The sequence below is a fragment of the Macrobrachium nipponense genome, chromosome 22 (genome assembly GCF_015104395.2).
Source record: "Macrobrachium nipponense isolate FS-2020 chromosome 22, ASM1510439v2, whole genome shotgun sequence".
Classification (NCBI taxonomy): domain Eukaryota; kingdom Metazoa; phylum Arthropoda; class Malacostraca; order Decapoda; family Palaemonidae; genus Macrobrachium; species Macrobrachium nipponense.
The window spans coordinates 42,542,698-42,567,783 of record NC_087213.1 but is presented as its reverse complement, the minus strand read 5'-3'; the positions used below and the strand labels follow the sequence as shown (position 1 = coordinate 42,567,783).

Genomic DNA, 25,086 nt, shown 5'->3' with positions numbered 1-25,086 from the left:
AGGGTATACGTTTGCTGTATGCATTGAATTTACTGTATTACAGTAAATTTGCTGTATTACTGTGGATGTATACAGCTCTTTTGTATCAGTCATTTTTACGTACTGTATAATTTTACTGAATGACAGTCATTATTACGAAACTTTTGATATGATTGAATTCCTTAGATAATCTTCATTACTGAAGTTTCGTTGTGTAGTTATTTAACACTTACTGATTTTTCTGGCATTAATACCGAGTTTTGCAGGATGAAATTGCAGTTGCTTGCAATGGAAGGTAAGAGTGCTGTGAAAGATTTCTGTGCAGTGTTCCCAGTGTAGTGGAGGGGGCGTCTGGTCGGCTCTGCAACGCTCCCAGGCCTAGACCTCTTCCAAACTCCCAGGCCCAGAGGAGGAGGAATGTCGAAAGCCTTACGGAGGTTGTGGAGGATCCCCACCGATCAGGCGTCCCTTCGGCTGGATCTGTGTCTCCCAGACTGCCAGGGATCGCCGTTGCAAAGGCATCCAGAGAGAGTGCTTCTCTTCGTCCGATTCCACTTCGCCCAGACACGAGGCTCTTTCCAGGCGCAAAGCGCCAGTGAGGCGCGAGTCACCAGCCAAGCGCCAGCCTACAGCCAGACGAGCCGCTTTCCAGCCGCGAAGTGCCAGCCAGGCGCGAGGCTCTTTCCAGGCGCGAGTCGCCAGTATACAGCCAGACGAGCCGCCAGCCAGGCGCGAGCCGCTTTCCAGCCGTGAAGCGCCAGCCAGGCGCGAGGCTCTATCCATGCGCGAGCCGCTTTCCAGACGCAAAGTGCCAGCCAGGCGCGAGTCCCCGGTCAGGCGCGAGTCTCCTTTCGGACGCGAACCTTCATCCAGGCGTGAGGCGCCAGACATTTTGCCTTCTGAGATAGAGCATTCTTCAAGACGCAAACGAGTTTCTGGAAATGTCGATGACCGTGATAAAGGTGCAAGGTGTCGCACAGGCGCCGTCGCCTTTGTCAGGGCGGACATGAGACACCTTCCAGACTCTCCGAGCTACTTAGAAGAAGCCCTTCTCCAAGAGAACAGAGGACTGATATAACAGGTAACTCCTCTCAGAATAAACGCTCACCTTCTGTTGATCGCGATTCCCCCATCAAGATGAGGCAAGAACTTGAGGATATTTCCGATGAAGAATCCCCTTCCTCGATGTCCCGATCGGACACGAGACGCCTGTTAGGAGAGATGCACTTCACAGCAGCACTGCTCCTTCCGTCTGCGAGGTTTCTTCCAGGCGCGAGGTGCCAGACCGAAGATCGCCATCTTTCGACCGCTCTTACTAGGACAGAAGCCCCTCTCCTTATGAGCGAGAACCTGCCTCCCCAATCAGGCTCTCCTCTCCTTGCAGTTGCTTGTGCGTCTACCAAGCGCTCTTCTCAGCAGTTGCCTTACTACCTGGTAGGCGCCCTTAATCGGAGAAACGTCTCTTCTCTTTGTTTTCAGGACTGCACTGCCGAGTGGGGACCTTCGGGTCCTACCTGGCGTAAGCCCAGTCTTTGAGGAGGGATCCTGCTCCTCCCTCGGTTTATACGGGAATCTAGACGACCTCCACTGCTGATCGTCCGACGAATTCGGTGGGGTTTTGCCGAGTGCTTTAGATTCTGCTGAATTTCTGGCATTCGCAGTGTTCGAGTTTCTTACGATCTCGTAACACTTAAGCGAAACAATGGTCCTCAGTGAGCTACACGAGAATTCCCGATGATTTTTACGATGTTCGGAAACCTCGAAAATGCTTGATATGTTCTGTCATGTAAGTGGGCTGGCCCCCATTGACAAGATAATAAAGGTTCTGTCATGTAAGTGGGTAAGCCCATTGACAAGATCCAAAAAAGGCTTTGTCATGTAAGCGGGTTAGTCCCCATTGACAAAGACCCTAATAAGGTTCTGTCGCGTAAGTGGATAAGACCCCATTGACAGATCCACAAGAACTCTCAGTCATAGGTCACTACCTCGCTGAGGCTCTTGAGGCAAAGCAGACTCATGGACAGTATTCATGAAGTCTTCTGCCTAATAAGATAAGAAGCTTGAACTGTCGCCTTTGGGTCTCGGTTCACATTGAAGTTTTTTCCTTTGGGAAAAACTTCTCCTTCTTTATCTTGACTAGAGAACAAAGATGGTAGATCTCCAATCCTTACTCTCGCTCTCTCTTCGTAGGGAAAAGAATGTAGGATGGAAGTCATTGTACAAAAACCTGCTAATATACTATGTATTTTCATACAATCAACATACCTGTCAGATATATACATAGCTAAGACTCTGTCGTCCCCGACAGAAATTCAAATTTCGCGGCACACGCTGCAGGTAGGTCAGGTGATCTACCGTCCTGCCCTGGGTGGCAGGATTAGGAACCATTCCTGTTTCCTATCATATTTTCTCTGTCGCTTGGAATGTAAACAACGTTTGCAGTTCCTCCTGACTTGATTTTTGGATTTCATCGCCATCGATCTTCTGGGCTATCTTTTGCAGGGAAGTACTGGGTCTTTGGTTTGGCATACGCATATTAATTTGTTTTAATAACTTTGGCTTTGAAAATTTCGAAGATTTGTTTACGTGTGACTACCGAACTTTTCGGTAGACACTCATTTAGTTTGCAAAAAAGGGAAATATTAATATTTATTCATTAATACGTGTAATAAGTGTTAGAACTTTATTGAGGAAATATAAAACTCTAACTTCATACTTTAGGAAGTCAGGAAAGCATATAACTTTTTACGCTTCCTTTAGAAGCTTTAATAGCTCTCGTGCTAACGAGCAGTTAGAGTATTAACAGTAATAGTAGTTTTTGCATCCTCATCTCCTTCTTACTCTACAGAATATGATATTTTTATGATACAATAAAGTTTGTTCATACTTACCTGGCAGATATATATAATCAAGTAACCACCCACCTCCCCTCAGGGGACAGTGGAAATAAAAATTATGAATAGAAAATGGGAATGGTACCTGATACCCGCCTCCCAGCAGCGGGAATGGGTACTAACCACCTGGCCGACCACTGCGTGGGTCGGAAGTTTTTTAAATTCTGTCGGACTTCAGAAAATACAGCTATATATATATCTGCCAGGTAAGTATGAACAAACTTTATTGTATCATAACAATATCATTTTGTTCATGAAACTTACCTGTCAGATATATATATAGCTGAATCCCACCTTTGGAGGTGGGAAGGGACAGAATAGAAGGATTTTGGGAAACAAATGCATGCAGATGATTTACATCTTGGTTCCACCTGTTAGCATAGCTGACTTCGTGATTACTGTCACCCAAGTCTGCTTCTGCTTTACTAGAGTTGCCAGCGAGGTAGAGACCTATAAAGCTGGTGCACTCCAGATGATCTGTCAACGGGGGCATGACCACAATGTGACTAGACCATATTGACCATACCATGAGGGCTAAGAAGTAAAATAAATATATATATATATAAATATATATATCACCACCTGACCAACCTAGCCAAAGTTAAGGTGTGTTAACTAAGGCTTAAGAGTTAAGAAGTCGCCGTTGTCGGCGACTCAACAACTAAATTAAAAGCTCTTCCTAACCATTTTCTACAGGATAGGATGAGTGGTACTTCTTGCCCCCAAGATTGTGTCTGCAGACACGTATGGCCCTAGCGAGCAGCAGATCTCATATGCCATCTTCACATCTCGCAGGGAGTGTGAAGTGAACACAGAGTTGCTTCGCTAAAACATGGTACTCAGGATGTTGCTGAGTGCCATGCTCTGTTGAAATGCTTCCGAGGCCGCGCCCTCACCTCGTGAGCATTCAGATAAAAAGATTTCAAATCTTTGTGCAAACACAATGAAGGAGCATTTTTGAAAGAACTCCTTAACACTAAAGCCAGGGTGTTCTTCGATATGGGCAAGTCTGGTCTTTTTCGGAACACTGCAGATTGCCCGAATGACTTCGACTTTCTTGAGTTTTATGTAGATAAAACTTGAGAGACCCGACAGGGCACAGGACTCTCTCTGGCTCCTGCCCACTAACTTGTGCCATCCTTGCTTCCAGCTCCTGGCCCAAGGGACAAAACGGGTTTCCATTCTTAGGCCACAACGGAAGGCTTAGAGAGCACACCGCCTTGTGTTCTCTAAAGCCAAAACTTGTGACGATGGCTTAAAATCTCACTAACCCTCTTTGCCGTATCTAGGGTGGTTAGAAGAAGGCCTTCCTGATCACATGCAAGAAGTTAACAGGTAGGAGAGGTTCAAATGCTTTGCCATCAAGAACTTCAGACTACGTCTAAGTTCCATATTGAAAGCTTCGATCTGGACATGCACAGTCAGTCCGTCTGTACTAAAGTCAGGTGACCGACCAGTTGACCAGTCAGACGAATCAAGGACAGCAAGGCTGTACCCTGAAGACCATAAGGCACTATTCTTCGCTGAAGGATGAGTGTCTGGACTGCCTGGGCGATTCAATCTAAGCAAACCTTGGGGGTGTATCAACGCAACCCAACGTCGTCAGCGAATCAACTCCTGACTCGAGCTTCTGGGGCCAGGAGAAAGGAGCGAGGAGCAAAAAGGCGATTCTGAAGGAAGAATGCCTGACAGTCCAACCTGGTCTCATGTTACACGATCATCGGGGGTGTATAAACGCAACCGACTTCGTCAACAAGAAACTCAGGGCTACTATATGTCGCCTGATCTCGCACGAGTGTCTGACTCCGAGAAAAACAGGCGAGACAAAAAGTAGATGGTGAGCGAGTTTCGAGATTCCACAGAACTCAAAGATCGTGAAGGGCTTTGTTGTTTGACAGACGCAAATCTCTGAGCCCAAAGGCCGTCAACAACATTTTGCGTATTCTTTAATAGTTGTGACTGCCAGCTTATCCCATTCTTCAGACGGAAATGGAAGACGGTAATCTTATTCCTGTCAACATCTCGATAGTCTGAACATAGTCAGACTCAGAGCGGAGAGGTTATAAGTACCTTTCGAGTTAGAGTAGACCGACTCTCTCGGAAAAGGTCCTTGGAAAGTGAACTAGGAAGTATGTGACCTCTGTGAATCCAGGATCCTGAAGGCCAACATGGGGCGATCAGCGTCATTGTCGCTCCCTGTGACGTCATAAATCCTCTTATTACATTTCCTAATCGATTGAAAAAGGGGAAAAGAGACTAAACATCCATCCCCGTTCAATATCATAGGATGGCGTTTAATGGTACCGATCCCGGATCGAGAATAAGGGAGCAGAGAAGAAGAAGCCTCTTCGTCCTCAACATATCGAAGAGAAGAATGAAAGGGCGTCCCTAAAGTCTCCACAACTCTCAACTTACTTCTAAAGAAAGATTCCACTCGGAAGTCAATAGTTGCTGCCGTCGATCGAGACGATTCGTACGGACTTTTGCAATCCTGTAACGAACCTCTAGAGGATCGTTACATTCTACGCCTGTTGTTGTAATAGGCTCTTTCTCGTAAACTCGAACAGGGACCGAGAGAAGATACTTCTTAAGATATGAGAGAGCTGTGGAATATCAGAGTTGATCTGGACCACTGGTTCCAAAAACTCATTTCGAGGACTGGAGGGACGACCGAATTGCTTTTACTTCATTCAGATTAAGATCCAGGACATCTGAAACCATATCCAGATGTCCGGCACCTTCTTTCTATCACCTCAGGTGATAGACGCACTGAGAGATGTGTCAAAGAATCATTCCTAGATCTTGAATAATATTTCAGTTTTCCGGTAGGAAAAAAACTGTGGAGGTCTGAATTGCAGTCTATTCGAGGAAACAAACTTCTTCAGGAAGGAAATGGTCCCCAGCAAGCTCATCCATTCCCTCCCCGAGTATGCTTACTTCCCTAATAAGGCTGCGCTTTGCCTAAGCAGGAGAGCATATAAAAGTGCAATGTTGCGGTAGACTCGTAGTTCTATACCGTGCGGTAACGAGCACCGAAAGGATTAAGAGATAACTCTGTTGAACATAGTAAGGCAAAACGAATGCAACGTTTATTCATTCACGTAAGAAATCCTCTCAAATCTTAGGCTAAAGTCCGTGATTGTAGGACAAGAATACAGTTAGCAAGTCAACCCGCAGGAGAGACGTAACCGCCAGCACAGCACAGAGATACGGTTAGTCAGTCAATCCCGCAGGAGAGAGAGACGTAACCTACCGCGCATGACAGCGCACCATGACAGCGCACGATCTGTTACTGGCTCGGTTGGACTGGGAGGACAGACACAGCAGCAGCCAGCAGCTTACGAACGTCGTCTCGTAACGTTATGTCTGGGTTGCCAGCTACCCTATTCTACGAAGAAATAGGTCCGTTATTTTTTGAGCAGAAAGAGACTCTCAAGCTGGTATATTTAAGCGAAACAGAAAACGCTAAATATATAGATGCGTTTGTGTTGTCAGAACACTACCATGCAACGGTAAAAGATAAATCGGAAACTCCTGGAAGGCTGCAGGGAGTAACGATTAAATGTCCTTAAAATAATAGACAGACCTCTCGGTTGCCATCCGAAGAGGTAACTACAGCAAGCGTATATGACTTGAACCAACCAGTAGTAAAATAACGCAAGGCAAAATATGATATTATATCACAATAAAGTTTGTTCATACTTACCTGGCAGACATATATATAGCTGAATTCGGAAATACAGCTACATACATATCTGACAGGCAAGTTTCATGAACAAAACTTAGAGAATCGAAGCAGACAGCTCAAGCTTCTTATGTTATTGGACATAAGCGTTCATTGACGTAGTCTACAAGTCTATTTCTTGTACGAGTCTGCGAATGACAAATGAGAGCTCTTCCGAATCTTGTCAATAAGAGCTTATTCGCTTACGCAAAATCAAGTTAATGAGATGTTTGTCAATGAGAACTAACCCATTTACGGGACAAAGAGATATTTTGTCAATGAGGGGATACCCACTTACTTGACAAAACGATAGTATATTGTCAATGGGGGAAAGTCACTGAATTGACAAAACGTAATCCAGGAAGTCGAGCATTTTATTTTTCCGATTCCCGTCTCAAACGAGGAAGGGGCAAGAATCCTGTTAAGAGACAGGGCTTACGGCAGGTAGAACGACAATGTTCAATTTGGCAGCGTAGTCCCGACTAGAAACTAACAAAATCTATCATCTGAAAAACCCTTTCAGATGGGCTAAAAAGCTTGCAAAATTATCCTGGGAAGAGGAAGAAACTCTCCAACCAGCTTCCTCTCCCGTATCACAACTAATGCCTGCTAAAGCTTAAAATTTATTGGCAGTATGGCAAAGAAAGTCCTGTCTTGCGCTTTCCTGAAGAGCGTCCTTTTGATGAGTGCCTTTGCAAGAATCCTATTGAACGTTGCCGAGAGTCCTGACGTGCAGGACATCGAGCCTTTACATAACCCGTAACTGCCTTATCGCAAAGTCTTGACTGCGGTAGAGAAAACGAGATCTTCCCTTGAGCTTTCCTTAACTCCATCCACTTTTGCGAAAAGCAATATAATATTGACAGAGACCTCTTGAATTCACGAAACCCGAGGTCTTGCTGGGTTTTGAAGACGAAGTTGTCTGTTCACTTTAAGCTTCCTCCGAAGCCCTGCTTACTTCACATTCTTTGCATGTGAGGTATAAGGTATCACCGAAGGTAGAGGTAAAAATTCTTGAGGCCCAAATCGTAAACAAGAGCTTGAAGAGTTCAACAGAAACGTTCAGCCAGGCGACACACCTGGCGTGCGCTGGCGCGCGCGCTCGGCGTCCACTGGCGCGTGCCGCGCGTGCTCGGTATCCACTGGCGCGCGCTCGGCGTCCACTGGTGCGCGCTTGGCGTACACCCGCGCGCGCCTGGCGTCCATCTGAACGTCCCGTCCAAGCCGAGCGTCAAAAGAAGCGTGCAGAAAAGCGTCACGCTCCTGACAGGCGTCAAAACAAGCGAGAGAAACTGCCTTCAGGGAAGAGCGAGATACATCTCGGAGAGAAATCCGACTGCACGAAACAGTCTCAGGAGAAGGGTTGATCATGTGGAATATACGAGGGGCAAGGAACGCCTTCTTATTCTCACAGTAACAAAGCTCGACGTCGCTCTCAAAAGCGTCCTGCTACTAAGACTTCTTTTTCATATTTCTCGGTGGAAAGACGTACACGTGATCAGGCGACGTTCGCCTTCTTACTTCTCACTGGAACGCATAACGAGAGAGAGAGAGGACATGAAGCGTCCTCTTCTATAAAGCTTCTATTTAGAGGGCGCGAGTCCTTCCGAAAGCTCCAACCCCTGCGCGGGGAGGACGCTTCGGAGGACGAGAAGCAATCCTTCAGGATTCGTGCACGTGCACGCACTTAGGCAGTCTGGGGATTTTCATCAGAAACTGCCGAAGGCACGCCAGATCGGTGGGGGTTCCTCGTAACCCTCCTTCGGCTTTCGACATGCTCTCTCCCCGGGTCCTGGGAGTCAAGCAGAGGTCCCGGCCTAGAGGCGAAAATAAGGGCCGATCTGACGCACCCTCCACTACACAAGGGGCACTGTCACTGCACTTAGCCACTTCACTATTGCTCTCTAAAGCAAGCACTTTCGATTCTAAGATACGAATCGAAAGAGTATTAGAGAAAGGGCAATAACCTCTACAGACACTGTTTAGGGCCCGAAGGCAACATTACAGGGTTAGGAGTAACAATAACAGAAGTAGCACTCTTCACAACAATGAAGGAGAGCGATCACCTCTCGCAGACATATTCATAACCCGTAGGCCATACTACAGGGTTAGGCAAAATAAAGTCTACAGGAAGGTTAGCAGGTTCACTACCCTGACTTTTGTTTACTGATTAATTGCGTACATACGAATCATACGTTTTCCTTACGGAATTAGACATGTTTACTGATTAATTGCGTACATACGAATCATACGTCTTCCTTACGGAATTAGACAAAGTCTCACACTCCTTACATGACAAATCTCAACAAAGAAGCAAGACTCACACCCCTCGTGCATACCAAGTGCGGATCTACCGAAGCTTTCGGTAGCCACACCCTATCTTTGCAGACAACACCCTCTGAAACTAGCCTAACTAGATTCAGATATCTTATGCAAAAATGAATCAAATTCAAATCAATTTAAGATAGCGTATGCCTAGCCACAAATCCAAGTAAATAAATTAAAAGACAATTAGGATACTTAGCGGCAATGAAGTTTCCAAAATCTAAGACAAAGGTACTGGAAACAGGTGTTTCCAGCACCGGCGACAGAAAAATTATGAATAGAAAATGGGAATGGTTCCTGATACCCGCCTCCCAGCGGCGGGAATGGGTACTAACCACCTGGCCGACCACTGCGTGTGTCGGAAGTTTTTGAAATTCTGTCGGACTTCAGAAAATACAGCTATATATATATCTGACAGGTAAGTTTCATGAACAAACTACAAATTAATAAATTTGAAGATAATTGGATGTAGCTCAAAAATGCGAGCTCTTAGAAGGTAAGAAGTGAATTTAGTGTTCCCAGTGCAGTGGAGGGTGCGTTCTGATCGGCTCTGTTTCGCTCCCAGGTCTAGACCGCTTCCAAGCTCCCAAGCCCAGAGGAGAAGGGGAAAGTCGAAAGCCTTACGGATTAGGAGAGGAATCCCCACCGATCAGGCGTCCCCTCGGCAGGATCTGTAGAACGTCCCAGACTGCCAAGTTCGCCATTGGAAAGGCGTCCTAAAATAGTAGAGGGTGCGTCTGATCGGCTCTGTCTCGCTCTCAGGCCTAGACCTCTTCCAAGCTCACAAGCCCAGAGGAGAAGGAAAGTCGAAAGCCTTACGGAGGTTATGGAGAATCCCCACGATCGGGGCGTCCCTCGGCAGGGATCTGTAGAACGTCCCAGACTGCCAGGGATAGCCATTGGAAAGGCATCCTTAAAAAAGTGCGTCTCTTCTTCCGTTTCTTCATCTTACATCCAAAAAGACGAAGAATGTACATGTTTGGAGTTCGGACGATCTGGCACGTTCTCTGAAAACTAAGAGAACACTGAGCGAGAGGCTGAGAACCAGCCAGCAAGCTAGCGCGAGCCACGTTCCAACAGCCAGCAGCAAGCCGCGTTCCAACAGACTAGCGCGAGCCGCGTTCCAACAGACTAGCGCGAGCCTCGTTCATACAGATAAACGCGAGCCGCGTTCCAGCAACTGAGCGCAAGCCGCGTTCCAGAACTTTTTTCTTAGCGCAAGGCGCCTTCAAAGAGAAAACAGACGGCTAGACTGAGGAGCCTTATAGTAGAGTGGCAATCAGAAGGATGCTTCCATTGAACGTTTACTGGCAAGAGGCTCGTAAAAGAAGACTAGAGGCGCTCGGAACTATCAGGGCGCACGGGACCTTCCACGCAAGCGGAACGTTCCAGGAGCGAGTCTCCTTTCTAGCATGCGGAACATTCCAGGCGCGCGGAACTATCCAGACGCCAGGCGCTAGGCGCAAGGATCCAGGCGCCATGCGCCAGAATATTCCAAAATCTTCATTTGAGAGAGAGGTCAGTCGCGAGGCTCCTCTGAGTTTTTTAACTTGAGCAACTTTCCCCTGTCAAATGTGCAAGATGTTGCACAGGCGGCCGTTGCTTTTGTCAGAAGGATTCTGATACTAAGAGAAGCCCCTTTTCATTATTCAGAAGACTCCTGTGTTAGGCAGTTCCTCTCAATGCGGACTCTCTCCTTCATCCATGCTCTTCCCTCGTTTTGAGGAGGCAAGAGCTTTGGGAGTTTTTCTTAATAAGAATCTCATCGACGTTTGGGTATGATGGCGGATAGGAAATATCCCTTCCTTTCGTAAACCCTAGTGATGAACAGGAATTCTGTCTCTTCCGCGATTTATGAGGAAATCACGAAGATTTAAAGAGTTCCTGGATTAACTTCCTTCCTTAAGGATATATATATACTCTTTCTATCGTTCTATTAACAAAAAAAGAAAAGAACGAAGATAGTAGAAGGTAGTAGAGTATCTGCTGTATGAGAATACGATACGGTCAAATCATAAACACATATCCGTAGTTACTTCTTTTGCTGTGCAACTCAATTACCAGTATCCTTCTACGACTTTCCTAGGAAGGACTACGCTTAAAGGGATTGTTAAGACAACATCTACTTAGCTTCTAGATTTATCGAAGTCTTATTTCGCTTAAATATGCTTTAATAAGAACTTCCTGAAGTTCGATAATAATTTTATAAGATTCCTTTATTAAATGGAGTAGCTGGCAACTCTGGAAGAGTAAGGCCAGACGGCTAACGGAGACTGCTTTCGCTGAGAGCCTGAGACCAACGCAGTACCATGTAGGTGTCGGTCATGCGCGGTCGGGTTCATCTCTCTCTCCTGCGGGATGGAATAACTATCCGTATCTCTCCCCTACAATCGCGGTCTTAGCCTCGGATTGAGGGGATAGTTAAGCTAACATAAATAAAATATTGTATGCCTTTTGCTAAGAAGCTTTCAATAAGAGAGATATTACAACCTTTCAATGCTGTTTACCGTAGGTAACATTATTAAAGGATTCTATCGCAGCAGAACATTATATTATATAATGCTCTCAGGCTTACGAAAGCATGGCTTATTAGAGTACCTGCTCAGAAGAAGATGGATGAGTCGGATGGGAAACATTCTCTTTGTGGCAGAACTTGTTTCCCTGAATGGACTATACTGCGTATATAAAGTTTTTTCCTACTAAGAACGGAATTAACATGTGAAAGGATGTTGGGTACCATAAAGGCACAGGTGTTCTGGCACATAACCTAAAAAGAATTAGAAGGAAGCGCCACCCTGGCGCAAGTTGCGCCAGCCTGGCACAAAGCGCTAGAAGCGCCAACCTGGCGCAATGCGCCAGAAGCGCCAGCCTAGAAGCGCCAACCTGGCGCAATGCGCCTGCGCCAGAAGCGCCAGCCTGGCGCAGTGAGGCAAGAGCACCATCCAAGATTTTCTCGTTTTAGCAAGTTATTAACCTAAGAGTCCAGTAGCCTCTCGGACACCAGGCTCGGTAACGGCAAGATTCGTTCCTGATTTCGTTACCCATTTAATCACTTAGGCCAATTCCACGACTCTCTCATATCGCAAAGAGCATCGAGAATCTCTTTTTTCGCTCTTGTTCGCGTTAACAAAGAGAACCTTCTCGATCGACGATAATAACTGTTAACATGTCTAACATTTATTGGAAAGAGTTGTGAGAACCTGCGGAAAGTCTTCTTCATAGATCTCTTAGCAAGGTAGAAGACGAACAGGCTTCCTATAGACTGCTTCCTTTTCCTCGAACCAAGAGAGGTAGCAATATACGCCATCTTTATTTTTTTTAGAAAGGGGAATAAACTTTAGTCTTTTTTCCCCTAAATATAAATTCTTTGCAGAATTTAAGTTAAAGGGCGTCAAAGAAGAGAGGATAATACTTTATGCCTCATTTTGGCCTTAGAGAGGTTGGATTCACAGAGGTCATGTTCTTCTCACAACATGTTTTGGAAGTTTTTTCCAAGAGAGTCTGGATATTCTATCAGCATCTATTATAAATGGACCTTAACAACCTCTCCACTCTGAGTCTGTCTGCGTGCAGACTGACCAGAAGTGGACATGAATGAGAGGATTTTTTAAGGTAAATGACAATAGTCATGGCCAAGACATAGAATTGCTGCAGATCGTGCTAGAGGGAATGAGGAAGCTGTCCTCTTCCGATACCTCTGTGAACCACATAGCGGTTTTTTCTTCCCTTTCAGAGGGAAGAATCACCCTTGTATATGTCTGCTATCAAAGAATGCAGTAAAAGGCTATACTCTGTCTCTACAAAGGGAATTGGAGATAGCAGAGGATTAAGATCTTCGGGATCTTATATGATACCTCAATATGACAAGAGTAGGATATCATGTACTTCTAATGGGATCTTTTTTGTGGCCACAGATTCCATGTTCCGACAAGATGGAACTGCTCCTCATCAAACTTCTTTGAGAAATTTTTATGAGGGAATTCTTTGTTTCTCTTGGTCCTAAACGACCAAGAAGACAAGTGAATTTTTTTTGAGCATTGGAATCTCGCATCAGATTCTATGGAGACTAGGCAATGGGTTCTTGCCAGCATAGTATGTCTGGCAAAAGAACTAAAACCCCCTATTCCTGATTCAATGTTTTCAGATAGAGGTTTCGTTGTCCAGGCAGGGTACTTACGTTTTCATCTACAGTAGAATGGTTCAAACGTTTGCCTACAGAGTCTTTGGAATGCGATGACGGCTCGAAATGCTTCCCAGAAGGTGTTCAGAGGGATACAATAAAGAGCTGGAAATCAGGAGTCCTCCCAATTTCAGCTCGGAGTCTCCTTCGACTTCCAGGCTTCTTTCCTTCCTTCGGACAAGGATAGGGAAGATTCTGCAACGAGAAACCCCTTCAACAGGTAAGAAGAGATCTCGTGAGCCCTGGGAAGTACTCAAGAAGGATCCTCCTCGGAGGAAGACTCTTATCTCTCGTACTGTTAGATATCCTATCGTATACTGGATGTAGCTGACTACAATCACCTCCCCTTGCCGGAGAGGCCAAAGCTCAAAGTGGAAGAATTTCTTCCACCCTTCTCCAGTCTTGTGATTTACTATTGTGGATGTTCAGGACTTTCGGACAATGTAGCTCCAACCAGGAGCCTTATGCCAAAACAGGCGTAAAAAACGCCAGAGGCAGACAGCCCCAAGAACACTGTCATTGTCTGATGAGGAGAAAGACCGGGCCTACAACCTGACACAGATGCGCTAGATGCGAACATATCGGACAGATAAGAGTGTCCGATGTGGACATTGCCAGACATCCTCGAGACTCTACCAAGCTCGAAGCTCCAGCAAGTGGGGAGGAGCCAACCAGGCGCAAGGCGCCAGGCAGGTGCGAGGCGCCAGGCAGGAGCGAGGCGCCAGGCAGGCGCAAGGTACCTGCCAGCCGCGAAGCTCCAGGCAGGCGCAAGGCGCCAGCCAGGCGCGAGGCGCCAGGCAGGCACAAAGCGCCAACCTGGCGCGAGACGCCAGCCAGGCGCGAGGCGCCAGTCAGGCGCAAGGCGCCAGCCAGGTGCGAGGAGCCAGCCAGGCGCAAGCCAGGCTCTAGGCGCGAATCTCCAGCTAAGGCGCGAGGCATCAACCAGATGCGAGGCGCCAGTCAAGCGAAAGGTACCAGACAAGCGCTAGGCTCCAACCAAGAGCGAAGCACCAGCCAGGCGCGAGGTTCTTGCCAGGCTTCAGGCTTCAGACGGGAGAGATCCATTTCAAGAAAGCCCTGGTCTTCTTTGAAACATTGGAGATCTCCAAACACTTCATAAGTGACTTGATTCCTTCAAACAGCTGAGAATTAAAAGCGCAGGAAGTGCGCGCTTTTGCAAATTCTTGTTCTTTACATAACAATATGTCATATAAGACATATTAGCTGTGTTGTACGGTAGAGGCAACTCTGTGTTGACTTCTCATTACACAAAGGATGTCAAGTTAACCTACGAGAGATCCTTCTCTTTTGGTTTATACGTTTCTGCGGATACGTTACTGGGATAAGGAGCCAACACTGATCCTTAACTTTGAGTTAAAGTTATTTAACTTAGTGAAATTATTGGGGTTTTTGAAAGGAGTGTGGGGATAACTCTTTTCAATTTGAGCGCGAACCCTCGTGTTAGGATCAGGTGATCGGGATCGGTGTTGCGCTCCTTAGTTATGCCAATAGGCATAGATGTATTGTCATATAAGTGGATAAGCACCCATTGACAAGTACCTTTTAGGCTCTGCCGAGTAAGTGGATAAGACCCCATCGGCAGACCCACAAGAACTCTTGGCCACAGATCACATATCTCGCTAAAGTTTCTTGAGGTGATGCAGACTCCTTGGCAACAGCCATATGAAGTCTACCACCTATCAGATAGGAACCAAGGTTTATTTATACCTACAACATATGTTGTTTACCTGTCTATTCCATGTTAGCTGTCTCTTACCCTCCACCAAAGGGTGTCAATCAGCTATGTATATATCTGACAGGTAAGTTGATTGTATGAAAATGATATTGTTATGATACAATAAAGTTTCATACATACTTACCTGGCAGATATATACGATTAATGGCCCACCCAGCCTCCCCGCAGGAGACAGGTGGAAGAGAGAAAATATGATAGGAAACAGGAATGGTTCCTAATCCTGCCACCCAGGGCAGGCCGGTAGATCACCTGACCTACCTGCAGCGTGTGCCGCGAAATTTGAATTTCTGTCGGGGACGACGGAGTCTTAGCTATGTATATATCTGCCAGGTAAGTATGTATGAAACTTTATTGTATCATAACAATATCATATTACCCTCACGACATGTTCTGTTAAGCACTTGATTTGTCCGAGGTGCAGACGCATAAATAGTTAGCTCTATCAATGCCGACTGAGACAACGAGTATCCTAATTGGACTGCAAACCTAACAGGAGTTTCCAGTTTCGATTTTTGATACTATTGGTGTTGTCATGACAACACCAACTCAGCTTTTGTATTTACCGAATAATATATTTGCACGAGCGTATTTACTGCTCAATGGTTCTAGCCAAACCCATTCCTTCGTAGAATGGAATAGTTGGCAACTCAGGATGAAGAGGCGGTGAGAGCTTACGTTGTATGAGACTGTTGTCATTGCCATAGCAGCTCAGTTCCAGCGGACTCTCCGCGGTGCCCGGTCTGTTACGTCTCTCTCTCCTGCAGTGTTGTACTGCCAAACCGTATCTCTGCCCAATAATCACGGACTTAGGTCCCTGATTAACGGGGATTCTTGCATACATGAATGAACATCTTCTGCTATGTTGTTCGGTTTCTTCGCTTTCGACATTGCTAGAATATTTTCAACAGAGATACTTCTTGGACTCTTTCTTTTTCTGTTTACCGCCCTGTAACAGAAGTCTTAATAGTCCACCGCTGCTTCGCACTAGCTTATGAGGAATGTTTTCTTCAGACATCGGAGATTGTCTGCAGAAATTTTTCGTATTCCTAGATGTGCAAGTTCTTTGTTCACTCTGAATTAACAGATGTTTCGGAAGACATCGCTTGTTCCCCAGATTGACAGTTCTGCTTTCTATATTCAGCTCTTGAGAAGCAGTCCTGCAGGCAGTACTTCCCAGAGTTTTTTCTTTACTGAAAAACGATCCGCTTTCATAGCTAACGACTTATCTCAGGACAGCAATGAAATAGGGGTTTTTTTTTTTTTTTTCAGTCCCTGGTAAGCACGGGTTCAGAATCTTGAGAATCTTTCTCTCGATTTGACTGTTACGAAGTAGGTTGCTTCTCTGTCCTCCTTCGTCTTCTACGGCATATAGTAGTGTTGTTTTCTCCTTAACGGAGATTCAACTACTATGAGAATGTCTTGCCTTCTGGAACCTCAGTATCTAGAAGGCATTTGACTTTCTCTTGTGAGACACATGCCTTAACAAATTCGTCACCGTCTCCGTCCTATCGGTGACAAACAGATTATAGTCTTTCGGCTTAACACTTCTACGCGTTTTAGCTGTTTGCTATCTTTCTGGTTATTAAATGGTTTCAGTATGAAGTCAGAGACACAGTGGTCCAAGTCATTTCGGACAACACCGTGGCTATGACATCCATCAGAAACAAGGAGGACACATTCCTTCTCCCTTTATGAGGTAACAAGAACCCTTCTTCTGGACGGAGGGGAGAGGGATCTCGCTCCTTACCAGATTAATTCAGGGAGAGAGAGGAATGTGAGGGCGGACCTGTTGAGCAAGAAGAACCAAGTCCTTCCTCTGGAGTGGATCCTCAATCTCAATGTGTGACAAAGCCTAGGGGCCCTGTGAGACAGGCCACATTAGACCTGTTCACCACGTATCAGTACAGGAGTCTGGACAACTTTTACTCCTTGTTAGATTACCCGAGAGCAATAGTTTTCGCGCTCTCCTACTGAACTGGTCAGGCAGCGAGGCGTAGATCTTTCCCCCATTCGAACTGGTGGGGGAATTGATGGAAAAGTTCTTATCCTCTACAGAGATGACTCTACCCCTTTTCGCTCCCTTTGGCCAACTCAGAATGGTTCTCAGAGGTTCTGGAATGGTTTAGGACTTCCCCAGATCCCTTACACATAAAGAGAGATCGGCTCAGACTACCCACTTTTAGAACTCTCTAAACCCCGCTCTCTGCCTGACTGCCTTTCGACTATCGAAAGACTTGTCAGAGCAAGAGGCTTTTCGCGAAAGGCTGCTAGCGCGATCATCAGAGGCCACAGGTCCTCAACTTTACAGGTGTTCCAATTGAAGTGGGAAGTCTTCCAACAATGGTACAGGTCGAAGAAACCTTCCTCTTCCAATACCTCTGTGACCGACTTTGCTGATTTTCTTCTCTTTCTGAGAGAAGAATCTCACCTGGCTGTATCCACATTTAAGGATATAGAAGCATGCTCTCCACTGTCCTTAGTACTGGGGCCTAAAGATAGCGAAGGACAAGGATCTTCACGATCTTATCCGGTCCTTTGAGACTTCCAAGAAAAATTCCTCACTTCTACCTAGTTTGAATCTGGACGTGGTCCTATAATTCCTCACATCTGTCAAGTTCGAGCCTTCTCATCAGGCTTCCTTTAGAGACCTAACGAGGAAATGTATTTTTCTCTTGGCCCTCGCAACTGCTAAAAGAACAAGTGTACTCCATGCCTTGGACTCGAGAGTCGGATTTAAAGGAGACTCAGCAATATGTTCTTTTAAGCCATTATTCCTGGCAAAGAATGGGAACCCCTCAAAACCCTGGCCTAGAAGCTTTGAGGTTAAGGGACTCTCCCCCTTGGTAGGGAGGGAGATTGAGAGGTCTCTCTGCCCAGTTAGGACCCTTAAGTTCTAAGGGTAGCCTAGAGAATCTATAGTGTGCGGTGAGCGACCCAAGAAGACCCATGTCTAAGAACGCACTGGCGTTCTTTGTGACAAGTGTCTTCCCTGAAGCACATGAGACGTGCCATGACGACTCCTTCAAGCAGCTTGGAGTATAAGCGCATGAGGTGCGAGCCGTTGCGACTTCTTTATTCTTTCATAGAATATGTCTATGAAGGACATTCTAGCTGCCACATACTGGAGATGCAACTCTGTCTTTGCATCCCACTACCTGGAGGAAATAAGAGTTACTTCTGAGAAAAGCTTCTCGCTGGGTCCTTACGTATCTGCGGATTCGGTGCTGGGCCGGGGAGCTGATGCCGATCCTTTAGTTTAATTAGTTTTTTAAATGTTTGGTGTTGGCTTTTTTGGGGTTTGAAAGAATGTTTGGGGAAATTTTCTTTCAATCTCAGTACTAACCCAGGTATCAGGATCAGGTGATCGGGATCGGTGTTGTGCTCCTTGATGTTGCCTTTGGCAAAGGTGTTTTGTCATGTAAGTGGATTAGCACCCATTGACAAAGATACTCAGGTTCTGTCGAGTAAGTGGATAAGACCCCATTGACAGAGCCCCGAGATCTCTCAGAAAATAGGTCTCTACCTCGCTGAGTCTCTTGAGGCGAAGCAGGCTCTTAGACAATAGCCACGAAGTCTTCTGCCAAATCATGTAAGAAGCAAGGTTTTTATCCTACAACATGTGTTGTTTTCCTGTTCTTTTCAGTAATTTAGCTGTCTCTTACCCTCTACCAAGGGTGCCAATCAGCTAAGTATATATCTGACAGGGAAGTTGAATGTACAAAAATGATATTGTTATGATATAATAAAGTTTTGTACGTACTTACTTGGCAGATATATACAATTAAATGCCCCACCCAACCTCCCCTCAGGAGACAGGTGGAAGAGAAAATCTGATTAGAAAACGGGAATGGTTCCTAGTCCTACCACCTAGCAGCAGGGCGGTAGATCACCTGACCTACCTGTAGCGTGTGCCGCAAATTTTGAGTTTCTGTCGGGACGACGAAGTCTAAAGCTAAGTATATATCTGCCAGGTAAGTATGTACAAGTATTTCCTGGGTTCCAATCAATACACTGAAGGAACCGTGCCATCTATAGAAATCGCACCAAATATAATTTTGTACACCTATGTAACAGTAATTTATAGTACTTTAGATTACAGGCAGTCCCCAGTTATCGGCGGACTGGGTTATCAGTGATCCGGTTTTATGGTGTCTGTCTAGCGCCATAAAATTGGTAATTTATGGCACCATAACGGGAAGAGTTCCAGTTATTGATGCCATAAAGCACCTTGTGGCGCCATATGGGTTCTTATGGCACGCCATAAGGGTGCTTATGGCACCAAAAGGATGCTTATGGCGTGCCAAAAGGGTGCTTATGGTGCTGATAACCAGTTATCAGTGCCATAAGCCCCATTATGGCCCCATAAATTACTGAGTTTTGGTTAATGGCGGTTTTCGCTTATTGGTACACCTCCGGGAATGGAACCCCTTCCGATAACTGGGGACTGCCTTATATTGAAAGTTATGTACCGATTACTTGCATATTTATAGAGTAAAAGGATGAAAACTGAAAAAAATACATTTTCTGGTTCTTAGGTGAACCTTTGTCTAGTCTTAGTACCTATAGTAACTATGCAAGGTGTGCATCATTATATACCATCGGAAAGCTAGTTGATCTTACTTAATTATCGTCATTTGACATCTTTTTCATAAATGTGTGGTTTAGCCATAAAAAGCAAAAAAGTGAAAAAATCTTAATTTTCTTGGAGATTTTGCACCCCTAAAACCTTTGCTAGGGGCCAGGAGAACCAGGATTTTTTTTTCACTAATACTAGGATACTTATAGGAAGATATTGGTGAAGAAATTTCTTGGTTGCAGTTGTTTTCCAGGTTCTGATATGTTGGCTTTATAAATATATTCTCTTACCCTTTCTCTATAAAACAATAAAGAAAAAATTTTGTGTATTTGAAATAATTAGTAGCTAATCCAACAAGGTAAAATTAACTTAGTATGTATACAGTATAACTCATTGTTATGTATTTTTTTGTAAGTTGGAAGTTCTTTTATGACTGAAATATTTGCAGGTATTGAGTGTTGTAGAAGATCCAGTGGTTAATACTAATAAGGATGATACAAAAATACGTAAGGTCGCTGACATGAAGAAAGAAGAGCTTGTCTCTAGAATGAATTTGCCAGCTGTCAAGAAAAAAACAATATCTCAGAGGTAAAAGAATAGTCTTTGTTTCAACACACTCTCATGATTCCTATACATGCATAAATTATATTTGTCTTCCAAATGCTCCCTGGGTTATAGGAGTTTTGGCTGTCAGACAGAAGGAAATATGTGTAACCTCACTGAGTCTGGACCATCTGCAAACTCACTTAGGTATGTTGGCTTTGGAGCCTTAGGTCTCCAGGTTGGCAACAGGGTTGTCTTTGTTAGTGGTCACAGTGAAAGTGTCAGTGCTCAGATGATGTCCCAGCCCCCAGTCCTCACAAAGGAAAGGTGTAGAGGTCCAGATTCAACTATTCTTGAAAGAAGGCATTGATAGCTAATGCCTTAGGCATAGGCTTCCTAGCATATAGAGCAGTAAACTAGGAATTTTTGATAGTGTAGTCAATGTCTCGTCCTTAATGATTACTGTTTCCATGATCTATCCAGACCTCCATGGTGACCAGACTAATGTCAAAGAATTCTCTTAACTGGTTTTGTGGCTGAGTATTGTGTTGTAAATGATAAACACTATACCGTGATAGAATATAAATGGACACAGGAGAAATATATGTGTGTATATATTATGTATAAATAATATGTAAAATAGGTACCCGTCCCATAACATTTGTTTACACCGGTATTTCCTTTAACCCTTAAACGCCGAAGCGGTATTTTAAAAATCGTCTCCCGTATGCCGGCGGCTTTCGCGAGTGTACAGTGTTCCCCCGTATTCGCGTTCTCCGGGTTCGCGGACTCACACATTCGCGGGTTTTTCTTTGGAACCTATCTAGAAATTATTTGCGGACGGATTCGCCCATTCGCGGAATTTTCCGACGAAAATAATCACTAATTAGTGTATTTTGATGTTTATTTTCATGACTAAATACATTTTTATGATACAAAAATGATTTACTAATTTTCAAATGTTAATTTTGATTAATACTGTATTAGTAAGTTTAATAAGTTTAAATATCACATAATAAAAATAATAATTCTCTCTCTCTTTCTCTCTACTACAAAGATGTATGTTTTTTTGTATGATAAATAAATGATTTACTATTTTCAAATATTAATATTAATTTATACAGCAATAATATCAATTCATTAAAGAAAATACCATAGTGAATTAGTAAGATTTTTGCTTATAAATTAAAAAAATTATGGAAGAATGAAGGAAATCCCAGTCAGATTCTTTCTAAAAAAAACTCAGATATACGTATCAAGTTAAGTGACCGGAGGGGGAAGGAGCTGATTTGTTGTTGCCATCAACTGCTCATGAGATTTCCACCCTCTCTCTCTCTCTCTCTCTCTCTCTCTCTCTCTCTCTCTCTCTCTCTCTCTCTCTCTCTCTCTCTCTCTCTTACTGAGATGAGAGATTTTTATGGTACATATATGCGTAATATGTTTATTAATATTTTCAAATAATAATAATAATAATAATAATAATAATAATAATAACTGTAATTACAAAAATCATATGTGAAAGTATTTTACAAATACTACGATAATCTCTCTCTCTCTCTCTCTCTCTCTCTCTTAAAGCGATGTATTTTTTTGGATGATGATTTACTAATTTTCAAATATCAATATTAATGTAAACAGCAATAATATAAATTCATTAAAGAAAATACTAAAGTGAATTAGCAAGATTTTAGTTTATAAATAAAAAGAATTATGTCTTGTTGCGTAGCCAGCTTGTTGGCTGGGTTCCAACTGTCAAATCCAGTGTTGCCATCTCTTTCTCTTTTGCTGATATATATGAGATAATTTCTATGGTACATGTGTATGTTTATTAATACTTTCGCATAATAATAATAATAATAATAATAATAATAATAATAATAATAATAATAATAATATAACTAATCTCAAAATTCACATGCGATAGTATTTTAAAGAAGTACAATAATCTATCCATTTCACTCTTTTAAATAAGGACAACCCTCTCTCTCTCTCTCTCTCTCTCTCTCTCTCTCTCTCTCTCTCTCTCTCTCTCTCTCTCTCTCTGCTATTGGCTGTTTATATATTTCTAATGGTAAAATGTTTAAGATTACTTTAAAATGATATTAATAATACCAATTCAATGGTATATTTGATGTAGGATAATACTTTAAGTAGACATTTGGTATTTGTGATTTCACATTCCATTGTAAAAAGAAAATGGATGTCTCAAATAGTAACAGTATGAAAGAAAACGTGCATGACCGAATACTTATGGGGGGACTGAATTATTTTCACATACGTAACTAAGTCATTCAGTACGTACATAGTATGTATTTATGTATAAACATAAAATGTAAGATTTACTTTAAAATAGTATTAATAATATTTCAAAGATTAATATGAACCATAATAGGATATTTTATGTATATTTGATGAAGGATGGTCTTTAAGGGATACTTTGGTGTTTGCATGTCCAGGACAGTTTATGAGCATTTTTAGAGGGGGGTTCCAAACATTCGCGGATTCTAACTATTTGCGGGGGGGTCTGGTATGCACCCCCCGCGAATACGGGGGGACCACTGTATTGTGTATAAATAATATGTAAAATAGGTACTCGTCCCATAATATTTGTTTACACCAGTATTTCCTTTAACCCTTAAACGCTGAAGCGGTATTTTAAAAATTGTCTCCTGTATGCCGGCGGCTTTCGCGAGTGAGCGCCCAAGCTGAAAAACTGTTTTTTTCAAAAAATCACAGCACGCTTAGTTTTCAAGATTATGAGTTAATTTTTGGCTTTTTTTTTTTGTCATTGCCTGAAGTTTAGTATGCAACCATCAGAAATGAAAAAATATCATATATAAATATTGGGATATATGACAGTGCGAAAAAAAATTTCATATATAATTGTATACAAATCGCGCTGTGGGCAAAATGGTTAAAGCTAACGAGTTAATTTTTTTTTCGTTGTATTGTACACTAAATTGCGATCATTTTGGTATATAATACATTGTAAAACGATCAAGGCAATACAGAGAAAATGTTATCACAAAATGATGCATGAATTCGTAATGTGTGGACGTAAAAAAAAAGCTGTTTTCAAAAATTCACCATAAATCGAAATATTGTGCTAGAGACTTCCAGTTTGTTGCAAAATGAAGGTAATTGATTGAATATTACTAGACTGTAAGTGTTGTAGCTTACAATTGCAGTTTTCGACCATTTCGGTCGAGTTAAATTTGACCGAAGGACGAATTTTTTCTATTTATCATTATTTATATGAAAATATTTCAAAACTGATAAAAGCTACAACCATAGGTTGTTTATTGCTGTATTCTACATAAAATTGCGCACATTTTCATATATAAAAATTTATGTAACGGCTAATTTAAAATGGTGCAAACATTACGATAATCGGACGAAAAAATTTATGATTTTTTCGGAAGACTTACAGCGCGGACGTAAGGAAAAAGTTTATTTCATAAATTCACCAAAAATCGAAATATTGTGCTAGAGACTTCCAATTTGTTGCAAAATAAAGGTAGATGATTGAATATTACTAGAATGTAATAGTTTTAGCTTACAATTGCGTTTTTTACCATTTCAATCGAGTCAAAGTTGACCGAAGGTTGAAATTTTGGCACTTGTCGTTATTTATATGAAAATTTTTCAAAACTGATTATTTATATGAAAATATTTCAAAACTGATAAAAGCTACAACCATGGGTTGTTTATTGTTGTATTCTACATAAAATTGCGCACATTTTCATATATAAAACATTATGTAACGGCTAATATAAGATGGTGCAAACATCACGACAATCTGACAAAAAAATTTCTGATTTTTTCGGAAGAGTTACCGCGCGGACGCAAAGGAAAATTATTATTATTTTTTTTTTTTTTCATAAATTCACCATAAATCGAAATATTGTGCTAGAGACTTCCAATTTGTTGCAAAATAAAGGTAAATGATTGAATATTACTAGAATGTAAGAGTTTTAGCTTACAATTGCGTTTTTTTTACCATTTTGGTCGAGTCAAAGTTGACGAAAGGTTGATATTTTGGCACTTATCGTTATTTATATGAAAATATTTCAAAACTGATAAAAGCTACAACCATGGGTTGTTTTTTGTTGTATTCTACATGTAATTGCGCACATTTCCATATAAAAAACTTTATGTAACGGCTAATTTAAAATGGTGCAAACATTACGACAATCGGACAAAAAAATTTATGATTTTTTCGGACGAGTTACCGCGCGTACGTAAGGAAAAAGTTTCTTCATAAATTCACCATAAATCGAAATATTGTGCTAGAGACTTCCAATTTGTTACAAAATGAAGGTAAATGATTGAATATTACTAAAATATAAGAGTTTTAGCTTACAATTGCGTTTTTCGACCATTTCGGTAGAGTCAAAGTTGACCGAAGGTTGAAATTTTGGCACTTATTGTTATTTATATGAAAATATTTCAAAACTGATAAAAGCTACAACCATGAGTTATTTTTTGTTGTATTCTACATGAAATTGCGCACATTTTCATATATAATACTCCATTTAACAGCTAATATAAAATGGTGCAAAAATTATGTCAAAGTGACGAAATATTATGAGATGTGTCGCTGATACTTTTTAGTGCGAGAAGAAAGAAATTCGTGCTTGTGCGCCTGGGTAACGATTGTAAACAAAACAACGCCTTGATCCGTAAGCTCCCAGCATCCCGTAAGGCACGTGATTCAAAAGTTTTTGCCTAGTAGGCCTATAACTATTTTTAGGCGAATTTTTAAAAAATCTTTTTATATCGACTTCCATACGTCCAATATGCACCCAACAGACAATTTATATCGACATTTAATACGTCTAATCAGCGTTAAAGGGTTAAAATACGATTTATTTGGCTTTATAGAAATTCTCATGTCCATTATAAGACCATCTTCACTTGTTTACTCAGTATAGCACATTATTTTTTTTTCTTCAAATATGGCATCAGTTTCCACACTTGTGTGAAATCATCCCCGTCAATGACATCATTCGCCAACCCACCATCCTTCCGTCCAGTCACAGCCCTCATCACCCATGCAGTACACAGAACCTAATTGCATTTGCATATCACTTAACAACAAGCATCCGA

At 42.7% G+C, this 25,086-nt stretch overlaps 1 protein-coding gene across 1 annotated transcript in view; it reads left to right on the top strand.

Annotated features, from left to right (window-relative positions):
- LOC135198254 (uncharacterized) overlaps positions 1-25,086 on the top strand; it is a 476,435-nt gene that overhangs the window by 224,226 nt on the left and 227,123 nt on the right. Inside the window, exon 5 of the mRNA XM_064225823.1 lies at positions 19,883-20,022. Coding sequence (XP_064081893.1) covers positions 19,883-20,022 — 140 coding nt within the window. The remainder of the gene's footprint in view (positions 1-19,882; positions 20,023-25,086) is intronic.